The sequence below is a fragment of the Morus notabilis genome, unplaced genomic scaffold (assembly GCF_000414095.1).
Source record: "Morus notabilis unplaced genomic scaffold, ASM41409v2 Scaffold669, whole genome shotgun sequence".
Taxonomy (NCBI): Eukaryota; Viridiplantae; Streptophyta; class Magnoliopsida; order Rosales; family Moraceae; genus Morus; species Morus notabilis.
The window spans coordinates 140,355-159,523 of record NW_010362919.1 but is presented as its reverse complement, the minus strand read 5'-3'; the positions used below and the strand labels follow the sequence as shown (position 1 = coordinate 159,523).

General features: G+C 33.8%; 1 protein-coding gene and 1 pseudogene across 1 annotated transcript; one reads left to right on the top strand and one right to left on the bottom strand.

Annotated features, from left to right (window-relative positions):
• Nucleotides 1-12,726: 12,726 nt before the first annotated feature.
• LOC21392204 (protein TIC 20-I, chloroplastic) lies at nucleotides 12,727-15,108 on the bottom strand. The gene is made up of 3 exons (XM_010103220.2): nucleotides 14,898-15,108; nucleotides 13,832-13,998; nucleotides 12,727-13,544 (listed from the first exon to the last, which is right to left on the bottom strand). The coding sequence occupies exons 2-3, from the start codon at nucleotides 13,986-13,988 to the stop codon at nucleotides 12,904-12,906; spliced, it is 798 nt and encodes a 265-aa protein (XP_010101522.2). The 5' UTR covers nucleotides 13,989-13,998; nucleotides 14,898-15,108; the 3' UTR covers nucleotides 12,727-12,903.
• Nucleotides 15,109-16,257: 1,149 nt separating this feature from the next.
• Nucleotides 16,258-19,169, top strand: part of LOC112092540 — a 47,404-nt pseudogene continuing 44,492 nt past the window's right edge.

Genomic DNA, 19,169 nt, shown 5'->3' with positions numbered 1-19,169 from the left:
AATTCTAAAATTAAATACTCGAAAATAATTAATTGAGAATTAATTATTATTTAAATAATGTGATTTTTTAAATTTGAATTTGAACACATCTAGATTTATCCATTTAAACTTATTTGATAAGTTGTTCAATTTAGAATTCAAATTAATTTAAGTTTGACTTAAATTGGAATTTGAATTTGAGTCAAAATTGGACTACAGGATAAAGGATGATTTTCTCTTCCTTCCCTATCTGATATTGGCACCACACAGGGATGAGAATCCCCTTAGAATGGCCGGCCATATAGGATAGAGGAAAAGAGGAGATTTTGTTTAAAATTCAAATAGGAGATAATTAACAAGCTTTATCTTAGAGATAGAGATTGGATTCCTTCTAGAAGTTTGACTTCTACTCTATAAATATTATTTTTGAGACAATTTTCGGAATGGTTTTTTGCCCTAATTTTAGAGGTAGCCGAAATTTCTCTATAGAAATTTTGGAAACAATTTTTCAGCTCTAAGGGTTAAGGCTGGCCAAAATTTTCAAGAGAGAAAGGAAGAAAAAAATTTTCTCCGAAAATTCCACATCGTGCATGTGATGGTGTTTGTGGAAATTCGAGTGTTTATTGTAACCCGTTTTGTCTCATGTGTGCCCACACACACGTCTTCGTGGATTCTAGGAATTGATGTGGAAGACATTGGTTTTCTAAACACAAAGATTGGAGCAAGGACTGTTCGTGGTCAAAGAACTCAAGTTATCATCCGAGTCGGCTTCCAGGTATTTTTCCTGATTGAGTCCTTGATATATATAAGTTAATGAGATTAATTTATTCGTGCATAAATTAATATAATCTATAAAATATCTCAAAAGTTTTATGAAAATTTTTGTTATACACGATCCGCCTCTTCCCCGCACCACCGCGCTTCCACACCCGGATTCGATTCGGGCTACCAACATTAAGTTGGTCTGCTGTGAAATGCTTACCAAACTTAAGTGCAATTTTATTACCAATTTTCATCCACGTTTTTCTATCCAAAATGGATGTTTGCAGCCCCTTCTTTGACTCCTCATATATCAGTTCTACATAAAAATTCTCAATTGCAGCCGGCCATTTCGTATTATCGTCCTTATCACACATCTAAAATAACACTTTCATCATTAAAATAAATCACAATTTTAAAGTATATAGACACACATATACACACGTGCGCGCGTAAGGGCTGAATCAGCCCCAATGGGGGCCTCCCAGGGGCTGAATCAGCCCCAATATCAGCCTCCTAGGGGCTGATTCAGCCCCAGTGGAGGCGTCCCTGGGGCTGATACAACCCCAATGTGAGGCCCCCAGGGGCTAAATCAGCCCCAATTAGGGCCTCCCAGGGGCTGATACAGCCCCAATATCAGCCTTCAGGGGCCGAATCAGCCCCGATGGGAGGCTCCCAGGGGCTGATACAGCCCCAATGTGAGGCCCCCAGGGGCTGAATTAGCCCCATGGGAGGCTCCCAGGGGCTGATACAGCCCCAATGTGAGGCCCCCAGGGGTTGAATCAGCCCCAATGGGAGTCTCCCAGGGAAAAAAACACGAAAAAAAAATCACCAAATCAGATAAAAAAACATATCAAAAAATTAGAAAAAATACTCAACCAAATCAAACGGAAAACATATCAACCGATTTGGTTGAGTATATCAAATCAAAAACATATCAAAAAAGCCATAAAAAAACAAATCAGAAAAAATGCTCAACCAAATCAAACGGAAAACCATTATACGTTTTTGTCTAGGGGCATACCTCGGTGAGAACAGGGCGAGACGAGAACGAGGCAGATCGGGCAAGAAGACACTGGAGGAGCTCATGCAAGAACAGAACGGATGAGCTCTGGTTAGAAGCAAACGGCGTAAGTCAGGCGAGAAGGAAACCGGAGAAAACGAATCGGGCGAGAAGAACGGAGGAGCTCGGCCGGGAAGAAGGGCATTGGGCTGAAGAAGGGCAAAAAAAATCTGAAGAAAGGGGAGAACGGGAGGCTGAAGAAAGAAAAGAAAAATGAAAACGAAAACGAGAAAATGAAAATAGTTTTTTTCCGTTTACAGAATTTCACAAAACGAAAAAAACGTTTTTGTTTTTTAAAAAAACTTTCGCCAAACGCATTTTCAATTTTTTGCTTTGAAAAACGTGAAAAATGAGATTGAAAACGGTAACAAACAGGGCCAAGAAGTTCATCTGACATTGTTAGTCAGATTCATGCTCAAGACATACGGGTTGTAAACTTTTGAATCCAATCAAGAAAAGTGTGGGGTTGCAAAATTTAGAACCTCCAAAAAATCAAATAGAGTTGTAAATTTTAGAACTCTACAAAGTATGGGGTTGCAAAATTTAAAACCTCTAAAAAATCAAATAGAGGGTTACAAAATTTAGAACCTTTATATACACATGAATCTGATTATAATAGTGCAGTTTAAAATATTATAATAATTTTGAGTCTGACTTATAAATGCAGTCCGAAGCAAAAATTAAGGACCACTTACGTAAGGGCCTCTTCATTTCCTGTAAAGTCAGCGAATTGAAACAAAAAAAAATCAGTCAAGGAACTGAAATAAAAAATAAGGGAAAGGCTAAATAAAAAAAAAAAATGTTACCTTCAGCAACGTATAGAAGACTATCCGTCTTTTGTTCCTGTTTGACTGAAAAGCAACCAGTTTTTTTGAATTGAAAAATGGCTTTGCAATTAAAATTGTAAGAAGAAATTGATGATTCGACCAAAAAAAAAGGAGAGCAAGTATTGGCTAATAGCTCTGCACGCCAATGGAGATATGATGACAATTGTGGTTCTTCCTCTCTTCATTCACGTACACGTATATAGATATGTATATACACCACAGAGTTGGCAGATTTGCTTTACACTTGTGGTTCATATGTGTGTGTGTGTGTGTGTGTGTGTGTCCACACACACACAAAGAAAAAGGAAACGTGTAGAAGATGCGGATGAGTTCCTCTGGAATTAAACTGAACGGAAAAAAAAAAAAAGGATAATCGGATCAATTGGTTTAGATATGACGAAATTCAAAATTAAAAAAGAAAGATAAGGAATAAAGGATAAATTTTAAAAAAATTCAGAATATTAAATACTCAAAAATTTAAAATGCATAAATTGGGCTCTTTTATGGTCCCTAAGCTCAAAAAGATGAACTCATTGCCTCATAAAATTACATGGTGATTAAATACAATTTTCAAATCTCAAATTCAAAAAAATCTCCCAACATTAAATTTAAAAAAGATCATTTTAATTTCCCATAAGGTCATATACTGGGGAATTATCTAAGTATAATTTTTAAACCCAAATTCTAAGGCAAAATTCCAAATCGAATTTCAAAAACATCTTTGAATTCCTCCTATGGTCATATATCGGGAAATTCTCCAAAATATAAAATCAAAGTTAAGAACTACGATTGACTTGATTCCCTCTGGGATACATAGGCAACCTAAAATTTAGGTACAGTTTAAAGATCAAATTAAATCCTAAAAATCCTCATAATAGACAAAATCAAAACAAAACTAAATCAAATTTCAAAGTGCGTCAATTCCTTATAAGGTCATACACCGAGGAATTATCCAAAATTCTCAAATCTAAAATTCGAACTACCAGTGGCTTGATCCCCTAATGGGGTATGTAGGCAACTCGACCAAATTCATTGAGTTCAGCCGTAATTTTAAATCAACCTAAATTTTCCAAATTCACAAGAAAAACAGAATTTACCGTTTTAATTATAATCAAAAGGTTTTCCCTTGTACCAAGGGATTGTAATTAATAGGTTATTCTTATAATCTTGAATGGGTTGAACTAAAAATAATAAACTCCTATGCTAATTAAATCCTAGGATAAGTGAAATTATGTTGTGTGCGAAATATTATTTCAACATTAATAAATATTTGTACCCAACACATGGAAAACCGGGTGGATTTGGGCTGAAGCTGGTAGCCACAATCGGTAAGCCACCTTACTAATATGTTGGTCCACCTCATAAGGGCCAAAGAAGCGGGGAGCCAACTTCTCATTTCTGCAACGAGACAACGACTGTTGCCGGTAAGGGCACAGCTTCAAATACACCAAATCACCCTCCATGAATTCAACATCCCGCCTCTTTCCATCGGCCACACCCTTCAGGAATTGAACATATTTCCTCTAATCTAACAAATATTAGACAATATTTATCCTTCTTATCTAGTTCTAGAGCTTGGCTCCAAGAATTCTGACAATATTGCAGGAGTAGCCAGATGCGCCCAAGAAAATTTCCAACTAATGTGAGACATAAGTGGAACTCCACCTGCTTAATGTTGAAGGCAACACTTCTGTATCAACAGCTCATCACAACGTATGTGAACAGTAAGAATGATCAAATTTTAATTCTCCATGTAGATTGGAAGACCGCTGAGTACTTTTTTAAATTTTTAGAAATTTTTTACAATGCTACTGAATTACTTTCTGGAGTTCATTATCTTACTGTACATTTAGCTTTGCATCAACTATTTAATATTTCAGAAACATTTTTGTTTTATAGGGATACTGATCTTTTTAGAACTATAGTTAAGCTAATGGAAGCTAAATTTAAAAGTTATTGATCCGGTTGTCCTATGTTATATGCATTAGCAACCATTTTAGTTCCAAGATGCGGAGTAGATGAGACCGAATCTTTAATGACTGCTACGGCAGAAAATTTAGGTATTGATATGCTACTAACTATTCTGATGCTAGGAAAATGTTAGAAAAATTATTTGGTTTGTATGAAACAAAATACAAAACAGGTCAAAAAGAACAAGGAACATCGACGTCAACAAGCAGTTCGGGGCCTAAAGGCTCAACATGGAGCTTTTTGAAGAAGAAAGAGAAAACGCTAGGATCGTCATCAACACAAGTGTCTACTGAACTGGTAAAATATTTTCAATCAAATTTTGTAATCGATGACGACAAACTGGACATCTTACAGTGGTGGAAGAGCAAGACTGATCATTTTCTAACACTATCCGTAATATCCCGTGACATTTTGACAACTCTAGTGTCAACGGTAGTATCGGAGCAAGCATTTAGTGCAAGCAAGCGAATTCTTGACGAAAAGAGAAGAATAATGTTTCCGGATATCTTGGATGGGCTAATGTGCGTTAAAGACTGGGAAGATGCTAGAAGATGAAAACAACAATATATAAATGATTCAATTCAAGAATATTTTTCTAACTTAGACATAACAGAATCATCTGGAAGCACTTAGGTTTTGTAATTTACTTATCCTAGAATACTGCACTCTTTTTTCCTTCACTAAGGTTTTATCCCGATCTCCCCACGGGTTTTACTTGGCAAGGTTTTTAACGAGGTAGTCATTTATGTGTACTCATTTATATGATCTTAATTCAATAAAATCACATCTTTTAGGGCATGTGATTTTTGTTATGAAAAAAATTTTAACAGGGCCAGGGTTGGCCCGTGAAGGGCTTGGGCCCGGGCCTGGTCCTGGCCCTTATGGACTAGGGGCGAGGGCCAGTGCTGGGCCTGAGAGATTCTCCTTAAGTCTGACCCTAGCACGGCCCAGGCCCGCCACGGGCCTGGGATTAGAAGGGCTTTGCCGGGCCCTTTTGACAACTCTTTATGCGTAGGAATGTTCCGTTCTTTTTTTTGTTTTGCCATTATGTTTGTCATTTTCCTTCTGTTCGAATTGTGTACTCTCTTACTTTTTAATTTGCATCTTTGGTCTTTCTTTGGTCTTATTTTTATTTATCTTTTTATTTTTCATATGTACACCATACATAGTTTTTTATTTAATTTGTCCAGATTAAAATGTTTCTTTTAGCATGTTCATTTTTATTTATGAAAATATAATATTCAACAGAAAATATATGTTGTGATTGAAATACATATATTGATACATCTATTTTCTAAAATCTAATTTTTAAAGGATTAATTACAAAAATTACTCCTGAACTATAGTCATTTTTACACTTTACCTCATAATCCTTGAAACGTAACATATGTTCCCCTTAAACAATGAAATGTTAACAAAAGAGCCCACTTTCCTTACTTTTTTTTAACATAAATTGACATTTAATATATTATTTTTTGGTATTATAATAGCTTTATGGTTTAAAATTTGGCTTGAATTTAAGACTAATTTATATTTGAACTTTTATGAATCCTTTTTGGTAGAATAAAAAGATATATGAAATTTTTTTAACTTCTAAAATTGTTTAAATTTAAATCAACTTTTAAACCATAAAATTATCTAAATATCGTCAAAATAGTAAATTAAATGTCAATTTCAGTTAAAAACCTAACAGATAGGGCTTTTTTATTAATATTTCATTGTTTAGGGAAAATCATGTTACGTTTTAAAGATCAGGGGGTAAAATGTTACAATGGATATAATTCAGGAGAAATTTTTGTAATTAATCCATTTTTAAATGTGCCTCATCAAAAATTATATTTATATTTAATTATTTTTTAATCTCTTCTACTAATATGTGTTTAAAATCAAAATAAACTTTTTAGTAGACTACTCTGGTGATACACACAGTAATATATACGGAGCACGTTTTTAAAACTAGTGTAAGAAAAAAAAAAATGAAACAATGTAAAAGGAATAACAAATAATGTATCACAAATAATAAAATAACTTTTGAAAAAATAAAAGAGTAATTTGCACTCGATCCCTTAATTCTTTATTAGGTGACATTTTAGTCCATTTTTGTTTTTTATTTTTTATTATTATTTTGATAAAGCAAACCCTCAACTCTCAATTAGCAATTAAGTCCTTTTTTTTGACATTTCGTTAAATTTTTAACAGAATTTATCAGGTGCTAGGCATGTGATCTAATATGTAAGGATATTTTGGTAAATTAACAGATATTTTTGTAAATTAACAGATATTTTAAACTTAACAAAAATTAAAATTAAAAAAAGAATTAATTTCAAAAATTCCCCCCGAACTATGACTCTTGTAACACTGAAGCCCCAAAAATTTTAAAAGTAACATTGCTTCCCCTTGAACTTTATTCGTTAACAAGTTTTATCCTTATGTTACAATGAGTGAAGAAAACTAAAGAGGGTATTATCGTGAATTAACCTGCAACAACCCTAGATTATTAAAAAAATTGATTAAAAAAACTCAAATGTGTTTAAAAAAACCCTTTTTTATTTTTTTATTATGCTAGGGTTAGAACTTTTCCCTAAAAAAGAAAAATCTGATGAAAAATTAATCTTCATTGTAAATTTCCGTTGTGAATCACTCCCAATGGCTGTAACATGGGGAAATATTGGAGAAATGGGGTTGAGAGGAGAAGAAGATAATGATGATGATGATGATGATTTAGGGAGAATAGCCAAGTGGGTTTTGGCCTTGATGACGAGATTGTGAAGAATGGACTCTAGACCAAAGGCCAAGCGGATCATCTCCTTCTCGCCATAGTCTTGTATCAAAAGATACCCCATGATTTTCATGGCGTTTTCAGGTTCTAGACTCTGAATTCTTGAGAATATTGTTCGACTATCATCGTAAGAATCTATGGATAATGTCAAAAAGTAAAGAAAAAAAGAATTCTACTTTTCTAAGGAGTTTTGAAAAGAGAGAAGAATGAATGATCATGGGAGGTGAGAAAGTGGAGCGTGTTTGTACTTTTTTTTTTTTGAGATTAATTTTGAAAAAGGTGCAACGAATTTGGCGGATTGTTAATTTAAGTAATGAGTATATACAAAGGTGGTGAAACTTGTAGTTTTTCCCTCATGCCCATGTGATAAAAGAGCGAGATATTCAAGTCTGAAGAAAAATAAGAACATGAGCAGAGTCAAGAGAAAGAGAGTAAGTTTGCTATATCTGTCTTTTGTGTTTACCCGGCTGTTGCCGCCACTATTTGTATTGCAGAAACTTGTCATGGATGAACGAGGTGAGGAAAAAAAAAGAAGCAAAATGAGAACGAAGATGGCGATTTTTTTCAATAAAAATGGAGAATTATCTGATTATGAGGGTATAAGCGTAATTATGCTTTCAATTCTCACTAAATAAATGACACGTGACAATTCCATCACTCATTATAACAGAAGTATAAAACTTGTTAACGGAACAAAGTGCATAGATAGTGGATGTTGTTTATTAAAATTTAAAGGGTAAAGTGTTACAATAATCATAATTTAGGAGGAATTTTTAAAATTAATCCTTAAAAAAACGTGGAGGTTATGTACGCCAATAACTTAGCAATTAGATGTATTCTCTAATTACTTTTTGGATGCCACAAGATCCCCACGCCGAGAGTTAGCCACCGCCGGCTCCGCGCATTCCGGCAACCAACACAGCCGGCGTGAGATCCCCCTCACCCCATGCACGATCTCTATTCTCTGCTACTCTTTCTGGCTTTGGAAGAACTTTAATACACAACTCACTCATTCGTCCGAAGATCTCTCTGCCTCCCCACCAAAGATTGTCACTCTCACCACTTATTGTCCAATCTGGGCTTTTTCTTCACCTATATGCAATCTTTTTTTTTTCCTGAACAAAAAAAACAAAAACAAAAACAAAATTATGCAATGAAGTGTGAAGAGCCATGAACATTGTTGGCTTAATGAGAAGCAATCATAGAAAAAAATTGAAACACCAAACCTTTGCCTCTGAAGAATTTTGACCTTCCATAAATTATAGCTTTTTTTTTTTCCATTACGTTTTGGCTTAAAGAGATTAATTACGTTTTTTATTTTACTTTTCTTTAGTTTTTTCGAATATCATTAGTATTTTTTTTAATGGTTCATTAATATTAAATGTATTATAATAATCAGGTTTTTAGATTAAAATATATTCTAATTCAGATTACATTTTAAGATTACTAAAATACCCTTACATTATGTAAGGGAAGCTAACTTTCCATTAAACTTCTAAAAGACGTTTTGTTCTTGAAGGGCACAAATGTTATATTTTAAAGATCGAATGGCAAAATGTTATAAAGATTATAATTTGGGAGAATTTTTATAATTAATCCGTTTTAAATAACTTTTTTTTTATTTGATCAGCAAAAATAACTTTCTTTTATTTAATGAAGTTTGCTTACCAAGTATTTGTTAATATGTTTTAATGAATGTTGATTTGCTTTTAACAAGATAAGTATTGAGTGTTAATGTTGAGGTCTAGAGTATTCATATTCCCACTCCCACGCCTCTTCAGTTAAAAAAGGAAAAACAAAAAAAGCAAATATTTTTGGAAACTTGGACGAGTCAGAGGTTGAAAATGACTCACTTGACCTATCAAAAAAAAAAAAAAATGACTCGGTTGAAACAGAGGTTGAAAGATTTTTTACTTATTTACCATACATGTCGGCTAAGGTAACAAAGTCAGCTTAAAAGTTCATTTAATTAAGTTTGTCCTTTAAAAGAGCAAAATTTTGCAGGAGTTCTTTCCATTATAAATGTTCTTAGTTAGCAGTAGAAGTTAATCACATCTTGATCCATAGTATATACCATTTCCATGTCTAATATAAAGAACTACTTTCTCAATGAATTCGACTCAGTTGTGTTATATTTCAGCGAAAAAAAAAAAAAAAAAAAAAACCTCACTTGTGTAATTCAAATGTGTTTTTTCTTCTTTTCAAATGTAGTTCTTTTTTATTGCAGTTTGGAAACTTCATTAGACGTCTTATCATATATGTATATTAATTTTGGACTTAGATCACTTGTAGCATGAAATATGTAATCGCATATAAAGAACCTTTTTTTCTTTTCGCTTTTATACATTTAATCTTTATCCGTATGCGGTGGTTATATTAAAAATTATTATGATAGAAAATGACTTAATTTGCTAAAGCACGTGCCTTGCACTAATTATTTAATTAATTAATCTCCACTCAGTGTTAAATTACATTGAAACTTCAAAAAAAAGTATTAAATTGCATTGAAGACGTTGAAAGGCCAAACCTTATATTAAAAAAATGATAATTTAAATTTGGTACCCCGTGTTATAACAAAATTATCTTTTAATACTCTGTGTTTTTGATAAATTTAAATTGATATCTCTCAATGTTTAAAAAAATTAATTTTTAATATCGTGAGACATTTTTTGAGATATGAAATGTTGAATTTGTCCTTTTTAATAATTTGTGGTTCAATTGACATAAATTTACTCTTTATTAAATAAGAGGTGTTAAAAATTTTATGCGTTGTCAAAGAAGTTAAATTTTTAGCGAAATAGGGTAAAATTATACTTTATCACCCTAAATTTTGTTTCTTTGACACTTTGCATTGAAAGTTTGGATTTTAGTCCTTTTTATAATTCAAATCTCAATTCTTATATACCAACTCATTTAACATGTGAGTTGTCATTTTTACATTAGTAGATGTTTAAAATATTAACACGTCCTACTAATAAAAAGATAACAATTAATCTACCGCATTAGTTAGTACACAAAAGTTGGGATCTAAATTAGTGTCTCTAGAATTTTTTTTTAAAAAAAAAAACAGCAAAAGTTAACAGATAATTGATATTGCAAAATACCACTTAGTATTCCCCCAAGAAATTAGAAACCAAAAATTCAAAAATTGGAGGGTAATGTGCCAAAAAGTTTTTATAGGACATGAAAAGTGTCAAATAAGTGAAATTTACCCAATTGAGAGGAAGAAAAAGTGAAATTTACCCAAAATTAGGAAAATTTTCAAGAATGTCATAAAAAGATAACAAGATTTTATTTTTGCTATTAATTTTAAATCTATCATTTATATTATTAATTTTTACATAAGTTGACATGGTATAATTGGTCCAATACCATTTTAGACACCAAAAAATTGATATAATACCATTTTAGACACCAAAAATTTGACATAAGACTTGAGTCCGTTTTAATGATGATTTTTATTTATTTTTCCTTTTTTGATGGAATTCTTCCTTTTAATTGTAATTAGAATATTGTTAGATTTTAATATTGTAATATTAATTATTATGATTATTGATCCGCAAAACATGCCAAAATAATCATAAAATTAAATCTATTACCGGACTACTAGATAGTTTCCAACAAATAACAAAACAAGCAAAAATTAATTTCACAAACTAATAAAATATTTATTCGTTGCATTTTTTTTCTCCTTTGGTACAAAACGCATGTCGTTTTCATTTTTTTTTAGTAGGCGTCGTTTCCAATTTCAAATTTCTACCGCTAAGAGTGTGGAGTACTCGTTTCATCTCTTTTCTCTCTAACTCAGCTGCGCTCTTCAAAAAAAAAAAAAAAAAAAAACAAACAAACAATCACTCAAACCTCAAACCTCTGTGTCATGGCGAATCCGCCATTATTGTTTACGTTTTACAATTTCGCTGTCCCTCAATGTCCAAGCATCATCCCTAATGCTGATTTTAATGAAGTAGTTGCCGACTGGTTTCTGGAGAGGTGTGCCCAGAAACAGGATTACATGCTGAATTCTATGGAGATGAAAATCCCCAAAACCAGAACCATATCCAATGTCATCACTGCCAATCCAACGGTAAAGTTGTCTCTTGATTTTCTTGTTTTCTTTTCTTTAACAATAAAGACTCTTTCTTTATGAATATGTTCGATTCCTTTCCGTTTCCCTCCCTTTTCCCTAAAATCCATTGTTGCCCAGATTCTTATATTCTGTCCTCTTTGCTTATAGTGCTTCCAAACCCTATTTTATTGAAAATCCAACGGAGTCCTTTGTATTGTGTATAAATTTTTATATGATCTTCTAATTATTTATATTGACTTTGCTTATGACTTAATTTGGTAGTGCAGTGAATTTTAAAAAAATTATTTTTAACTGTGCTGAAGGAAGAAGCAGCTGTTACAAGAAGCAGCTGAGTGTTTGGTAAACTGTAATTATAATAACTGTGCTGATTCTAAAATTAGTATAATAGCGTTTAGTAAATTTTGAAGTGGAATTACTGTGGATATGTAAAATGACCAAAATAGACGTGGTATGAAACTTAAATAATATAATTATTTTTAGCATTTAGAAATACTTGTTTAACTTAAAAAAAAACATAATGCTATGATTTTGAATTTTTTAACAATAAATTTATGATAATTAATTCTTTTTTTTTTTCATTTCTTCATTCACAATATAATTACAACTAAAAAGAGCATAATAATAAATTTTCAATCTTGTCAACGCAACAAATACCATAATTATCAATTTTAGTAGGGTTCTTCTAAAAAATCTGTAAGAAACTTCGATACTATGATTTTATTGTTACAACTAAAAGAAACTTCGATGCTAGAAAACAACAAAATACACACACACTCACACACGTAAATACACGCACGCACACACACACACACACGTAAATACACACATATATATCCATACACACACACACGTAAATACAAACATATATATCCATACACACACGTAAATGACAAGATAAAGATTGCAAATAATATATATGGTGTTATTTATGAATGACATTTACTTAATTCAGATGCCGTATAGATCAAAGTAGGTGTTGCCCAGGACCCAGGTAAAGCTAATAATAAACTAGCAAAAAAAAAACAAGTTCCTACTTTCTAGATATCAAATTAAGTGATAGGACGACGGGGTTGTAGTTTTAGCACGGTGACGAGGACATTTCATTTAGATTAGAAAATTGAAACACTATTTACTCGTTTGTTTCACCAATTCAAAACTCTATGCCGAAGTGTTTTCAATCACAAAAAGTTAAAAAATTTGTTCAAACCTATGAATCAACACTCTAGGTTCCAATGTCATGACGATAAATTAACTGAATTTCTTTTACAGGATAAGTAAATTTGAATCCATGTATTAAAAATATGCTTGATCAACAACAAAGTAAAGGCTATTAGGAGTACTTTACAGCCGATAGGTCCAACACAAAATTTAGAGTCTCAACAAAAGATCGAGCTACATAGCATTCAAAGACACACAATTCCCTTGCAGGTTTTCCTCCTTAATCATATGGGATTTGAATGTAGGCAGCATCACAAACGAAGGGGACATCAGCATACATACCGGCAAGAGCGCAACGCAAGCACTCCAAGACAGTAAAAAGGTAAGCAAAAGCGACCCCTGTCCAAAAATGCATCCCCACTTTGCCCCAGTAGATGGCAAGAGGCATCCAGCGACTCACCGTCCCTATGACCTGCAGAGCAATTTCCAGTAACATACCCACCACGACATGAAACCTAAAGAAGTGCGGCCATTCCTTTCTCCTCACGACTCCAAGATATGCGACGAAAAAGTATGCCATCAAGAACCAGCCCGGCAACTGCCCAATGGCTCTAAGAAAAGGGTATGTAATGAACTCAAAATCTTCCAAAAAAGGGTGCAGGTGATAAGCTGTCTCAGCATACATCCAAGTTTCATGAAGGGGCATAAGATAAGGAAGACATGCTAGCGTTCTCCACCACCATCGAGGCTTCTTAGTCATTGGAGGGTACCTAAAACTGTAGGGGACATCCTTAGATGCTCTAGGAGACATACGAGATGCAAAGCGCCTTGGTAACATGGGGATAGCGCGCAAGAGGCTACCTTGATCACCACTTAAAAGTGGGGATGATCCAGCAGAAAGATGCAGCCATGACGCAATTGCTGCCATTAAAAACCAGCAGAACATTTCACCAGTCCTTTGGTCACGACTCACATCATATGTTGATCAGTACCATATCCAAAAGTTTGTTTAATTCAATGACTGTTCACTTAATGTCCATTAGATCAAAGATTTCCATTGTGTTTATAGTCATTGTAGTATCATTCACCACATTTCCTGTTACTAAAATCAGACTACAAAAGAGATAAATCCTTGTCCTGATACTGATTGGAAACAGGGGGAAAAAAAAAAAGAATAATCTTCAGTATTGTGTAACCGTAGTACTTACCATGTTGATGAGGCACTTGTGTGTTGATGCTTGGAAAAGAGCATCTGCTTTGCAAATGAGGAACGTGTGAGGTACTAGAAGCACGTATCAACATCTTAGATGTTCTAGAATTCAAATACACACACTCGATGGGTATGCTGATTCCATTTAGAATCATAGTCAGACTCCTGAGTGAAAACCAGCACCATGAGTAGAAAAAATAAAAAGTACGACCAGCTCAAAATAAGAAATTAGAGAAGATTAGAAAAGTACATTACCAATTTCAAAGTATAATAATAATAATAATAATAACAACAATATAAATAATATAAGCCTTGCTTCAAATCTACTCTCAAATCTAATTCGGTATTCCTTTCTGTTACTGTATTGCACATTCTGTAATCTACCTTTTGGTACCATTGAGCATCAAACATAAAGCAAACATAAATTTAATCAAAATTCAAATCCATCCAAATTCCAAAACAAGCACTGCAACGGCATGGTCAGACATATTGCTTTCGAAGTAATTTCTAGCTTCGATCACACCAAATTCTTTTGAGAAAAGTGAAAGACAAAACTATACGTGAGGTTTAATATGTTAAATTATTTCTCTAACCAAACCTTATCCGCACAACTCTATCCACATTTCATGATGTTTCTAATGAAACACCTTTCCTTCTTGATTTATATATTATATTATACATACTCACAAAAATGTAACCCTCCAACAAATTAAAGTAAGTCGATTGCTTTTCAAGCCATTCCTGAGTTTTCAACCATTTCCGAAAACTGAAAAATAGAAAGTCAATCATGGCTATAAGACTTCCATACGTTTTGAATGCTAAACAGATTCTACACCAGTCGAGGTTTTTTTTTAACAAACCAGTTTATAATTTTAAAAATCTGGATCCATATATATTGAAAAGCCCAATCATTGAAAAGCCTTAAAAACGACATCAAGTAGTTCTTTTGCTGGGAAAACGATAAAAATGAGTTGAAATTTATAGAATGAATGTACACAGAGGAAGCGTCAAGCTAGACATATAAATACCAAAATATGTGCACAGAGCAGTGAGGAGAGAGAGACCTAGAGGTGAGAGACGGAGAGAGCACAGAGCAGTGAGGAGAGGCCGAGAGGCGAGAGAGCACCGGAGAAACTCGGCAAGACGGCGGCCGAGAGGACTGAGAGGAGAGAGTTGTGAGGGCCTGAGGGGAGAGAGGCGGCCGAGAGGTGTGAAATGACTCAATGTGGGAAGATGGTTCTGAGGGTGAGGGAAGATGGTTCACGGTTGTGGATGGATCCGAATGGCAGCCTAGGGTCAGAACTTGGGCCCAAAGTATAATATTATTAATGGGCCGAAAGTAAGCCTGGGATGTGTTGTATTTACACCATGTTAGCTTAATCATTATGTTTACATTTTGTATTTACGCTATGTTAGCTTAATAATTCTGTTTACATTTTTTTTAGGATTTTGCCACCATTACGTACATATTTTTAGCATCAGCAATTCCAGTGATTTCATTTGGAGAACAATTGGATAGAAATACTATTGGATAGAAGATGGTTCACGGTTGTGGATGGATCCGAATGCCAGCCTCGGGTTAGAACTTGGGCCCAAAGTATAATATTATTAATGGGCCGAAAGTAAGCCTGGGATGTGTTGTGCGGGTTGGGTTGGGGTTATGGGTTGTTATGGGCCCAACCCACAATCCGTCCTAAATATTTCAGGCCAGTGGTATAAGGAGTCGAAAATTTAATGGCATGTTTACCTATGCGTAATCGGAATGAGTATGAATCAGAGTACACGTAATCGGAATGAGCATGAAGTAGGCAGGATTCAGAGTGGGTATGATTCGGAGTGAGGAATCGGAGTCAGAATAAACTGTTTACTTAGTGATATGATTCGGAATTAGAATCATTCTAAATCTCATTCATACGTTTACTTACACCCAGAATCGGAATAAAAAAGTGTAAAAGTACTAATATATCCTTTAAATCAATTTGATATTTTCAATTTAAGAAATATATTGTGTACTTATTATATTAAAATTAATCATAATTAAAATATTTAGTATAATAATTGGGTACTAAAATAATAAATATATGTTGCATTTATTATTTTTTGAATTTTATTTTGAATTGTGTATTTATAAGTAAAATAATGGTATGATAGTAAATTAATATTAATATTATGAATGAGAGTCTCAATCCTAAGGGGGGCATGTGAATGCAAATCCCATTCCTCAATCCCAAATTTGAGTGGGACTCACCAATATCACTTTCATTTCAGAATAAAAAAGAGCAAGTAAACATGAGATTGACTCCCATTTCCTACTCCTATTCTTCAATCCTGGTCAGTAAACATGTCATAAAAATAATGTTGCGGGTTACTTTTTTCAAATTGAATTGGGGTGGGATGTGTTGAATTTGCGGGTTGTTCAGATTTATGAACAGCCCTACATGGGATGCCCATAAGCCATCACACCTTTCTCTGTCATTAACTGGTCCAAATGCTGCTAAGGTTTCTGATTCTAGGTTGTAATTGCTGCCTCCTTTAGTTGCATCTTTATTAAATATGTCTTCTCTTTTTAAAAATTCTTTTTAATTTTTGCTGTTGTGCACTTGTCTATTCTTTTCATCTACTCTTGACCCACATTTCCATCAGCATCAAATCTACTATTTGAATTTGATTCCCTTTTGATCCCATTATCATTATCATCATCCAATATACTTTTTTTTTCCTCTACTTTTTCCTGGATTATAGCATATATTTCGAGCTTTCCTTAGCAAACCATTTTCTGCATCCTTATTTATGAAGTTAAAGAGCTTCAATTTAAGCAATTTTATGTTTTCTTGTTGTATCATACACATCCAATGCTATTGCCCTTTGAACATTCACACCAGTACTTCTTTTGTGCATTGTACAATGCTGTTCAGATTTTTGGTTATGGGTTAAAATTTGTTATGGCTAGCATATATTCAAAGCCTATATTTTTAATAACTTGAGGTTTTTTAAGTAATGTTCTTAATTGATCGTGCTCAATCTGCGCAAATCTTCTTTTTGTAGAACTTGTTATTGCTTTCTAAGCATTCAAGTGGGAGGGAGAATGTGATGCCATGGAAGAGATGTTTGTGTCGTTCCAAGGGATCAAGAACGATCTTCGAGGGCGGTTGATGAATATTACTTCTCCTTCTGGAATGTGATGAACTTGGATAATTTCAATATCAATTCCCTGACAGGAATATTGTTGGATAACCAATAATTTCAGGGTTGAGAGTTTATATTTACACCATGTTAGCTTAATCATTATGTACATTTTGTATTTACGCTATGTTAGCTTAATAATTCTGTTTACATTTTTTTAGGATTTTGCCACCATTACATACATATTTTTAGCATCAGCAATTCCAGTGATTTCATTTGGAGAACAATTGGATAGAAATACTAGTAAGATTCTCTCCCTCTTTAGATTATTTATTATTTTTTTACATTTCTTCTTTCTATTGACTTACTTATGATTTATATTGTAGGGTTGAACTTTGCACATTAATGTTCTAAAGATTTACACTTACATTCAAAATTTGTTTTGTTGATAGAGGGGGGTCCCCACAAAATTATCTACTGTGTGGAATTATACCCTCAATCTTAGGATGTCAGCCTTTGTTAACTCTTGGAGTTGCGGAGCCGACTGTGATCATGTATACATTTATGTTCAACTTTGCTAAGAACATACAGATTTGGGATCAGAGCTCTTTTTAACCTCCACTACGAGAAACCCCTCTTATGATAACACTAAAGCATAGCGTTTTTTAAGAGACGTTACCATAGGAGTTTATAATAGCTGTTTAATTTTGCAATCTAAAGTTTACATTATTACTTTATAATAATTTGATGATTTTAAAGCTTTGGGTGACTTTAATTTCAATCGATCCATATTGGCAATTAATTTGTTTTTTGTCTGCTTTCAAAAGAAAATATTTTTTCCCAAAAGTAACGAGCGCGGAATGAAATTTTCATGTCCCTCCAACCTTTCAAGGGAAAAAAACATTGACCCATCATGTAATTAAAAAACAAACATTCACGTTACGCATGCTTAGAGAGAGAACGAGAGAAAGAACAGTAGAGAGAAAAAGGGGGTCGAGGCCGGCGGGCCGACGCATTGCCGGTTCACTTGCCGCCGTTCGTGGTCCGAGGGCCGTCGCCGGCCGATCTTCACGAATCTGGGATTCGTGCCGCCCGGGGAGGGGGTTTTGGCTGGGACCGGAGATCGCGAGAGTTGCTGCGATGGAGGACCTCGTCGTTGTCGACTGTTGTCCGGATCTCAAGGGGGAAGAGCTGCCGTCATGCGAGGCGGATGTGGGATGCTCAGAACTCCCCCAGGAACGAAATGGGTTGGCGAGGGGCGGGATTGTTTCCTTGGGCGTCAGAATCTTTGCAAAGATTTTGGTGAGTGTTTCTACTATTGCATGATTTTCTTTTGCTTTTGATTTGCAATTTGTTTGTACATCATGTCTTTGCACAAAATTTGGCGAGTTTCTTCATTATGGTTGTGTATTTCAAACTTTTCTCAGAAATTTCTTCCGTTATTGGGCATCGACATTGTTTAGGCATTGCTCCGTTCGTCATTTTGGTGTGGTAGTCGTTCTTCCTTGGGCATTCATAACTGGGTGAGCTATAATATGAAATTCCTACAAATTTTCCTTAATTTCTTTCAGCATTTGATCTGACATTTCTTCTTGTTATCTCCGCTTGTTCTACTTCCACTATGTTTGTTGTGAGATTAAAAAAATTAGCGTTTACTTTTTTATTTTTTTTTATCTTTATGCATGTTTTGCTTATTCTAAATTGATGTTATTATTGATGCTTGGGTAGTTGTTCATTTTCATTTAATCTTGATTTCTTCTAAGCGATTTATTTGACTTGCCCTGTAATTTTTTCCTTTATCTAACAAGGAGATTGAAGTTTACAAAATTAGTCTTTATTCAGCTTGTTAACTTTGTTAAACCACCATTTCAAGTAGTTGGGTTTCCTATGGTGTTGTTAGAGTCGTACAATATGATTGATAAGGAACGTTTGATTTTTTGTTTTTTGTTTTTGTTTCTGTAAGGTTCATATTCTAATAGAAACTCTTATTTTGTCGTAAGAGTTATACAGTATGACTCGTAAGGAATATTTGCTATTTTTTCTATTTCTTTTAGCTTCTGTAAGGTTCATGATCTAATAGAAACTCATATTTTGTTGTTAGAGCTATGTAATAAGACTGATAAGGAATTGAGTGTCTATTTGGACAAAGGCACATAAAAAGAAGAATGGGGAACCTATCAATTCAATTGCCGGTGAAGTCATTGTAAGAGTAT

Bases quoted from the DNA above. Each gene is read 5' to 3' on its own strand.
- LOC21392204 (XM_010103220.2), bottom strand. From the start codon at position 13,988: ATGATTCTAAATGGAATCAGCATACCCATCGAGTGTGTGTATTTGAAT. The intron at 13,545-13,831 runs GTAAGTACTACG...TTTTAATGGCAG, and splicing joins ACAAGTGCCTCATCAACATG to CAATTGCGTCATGGCTGCAT.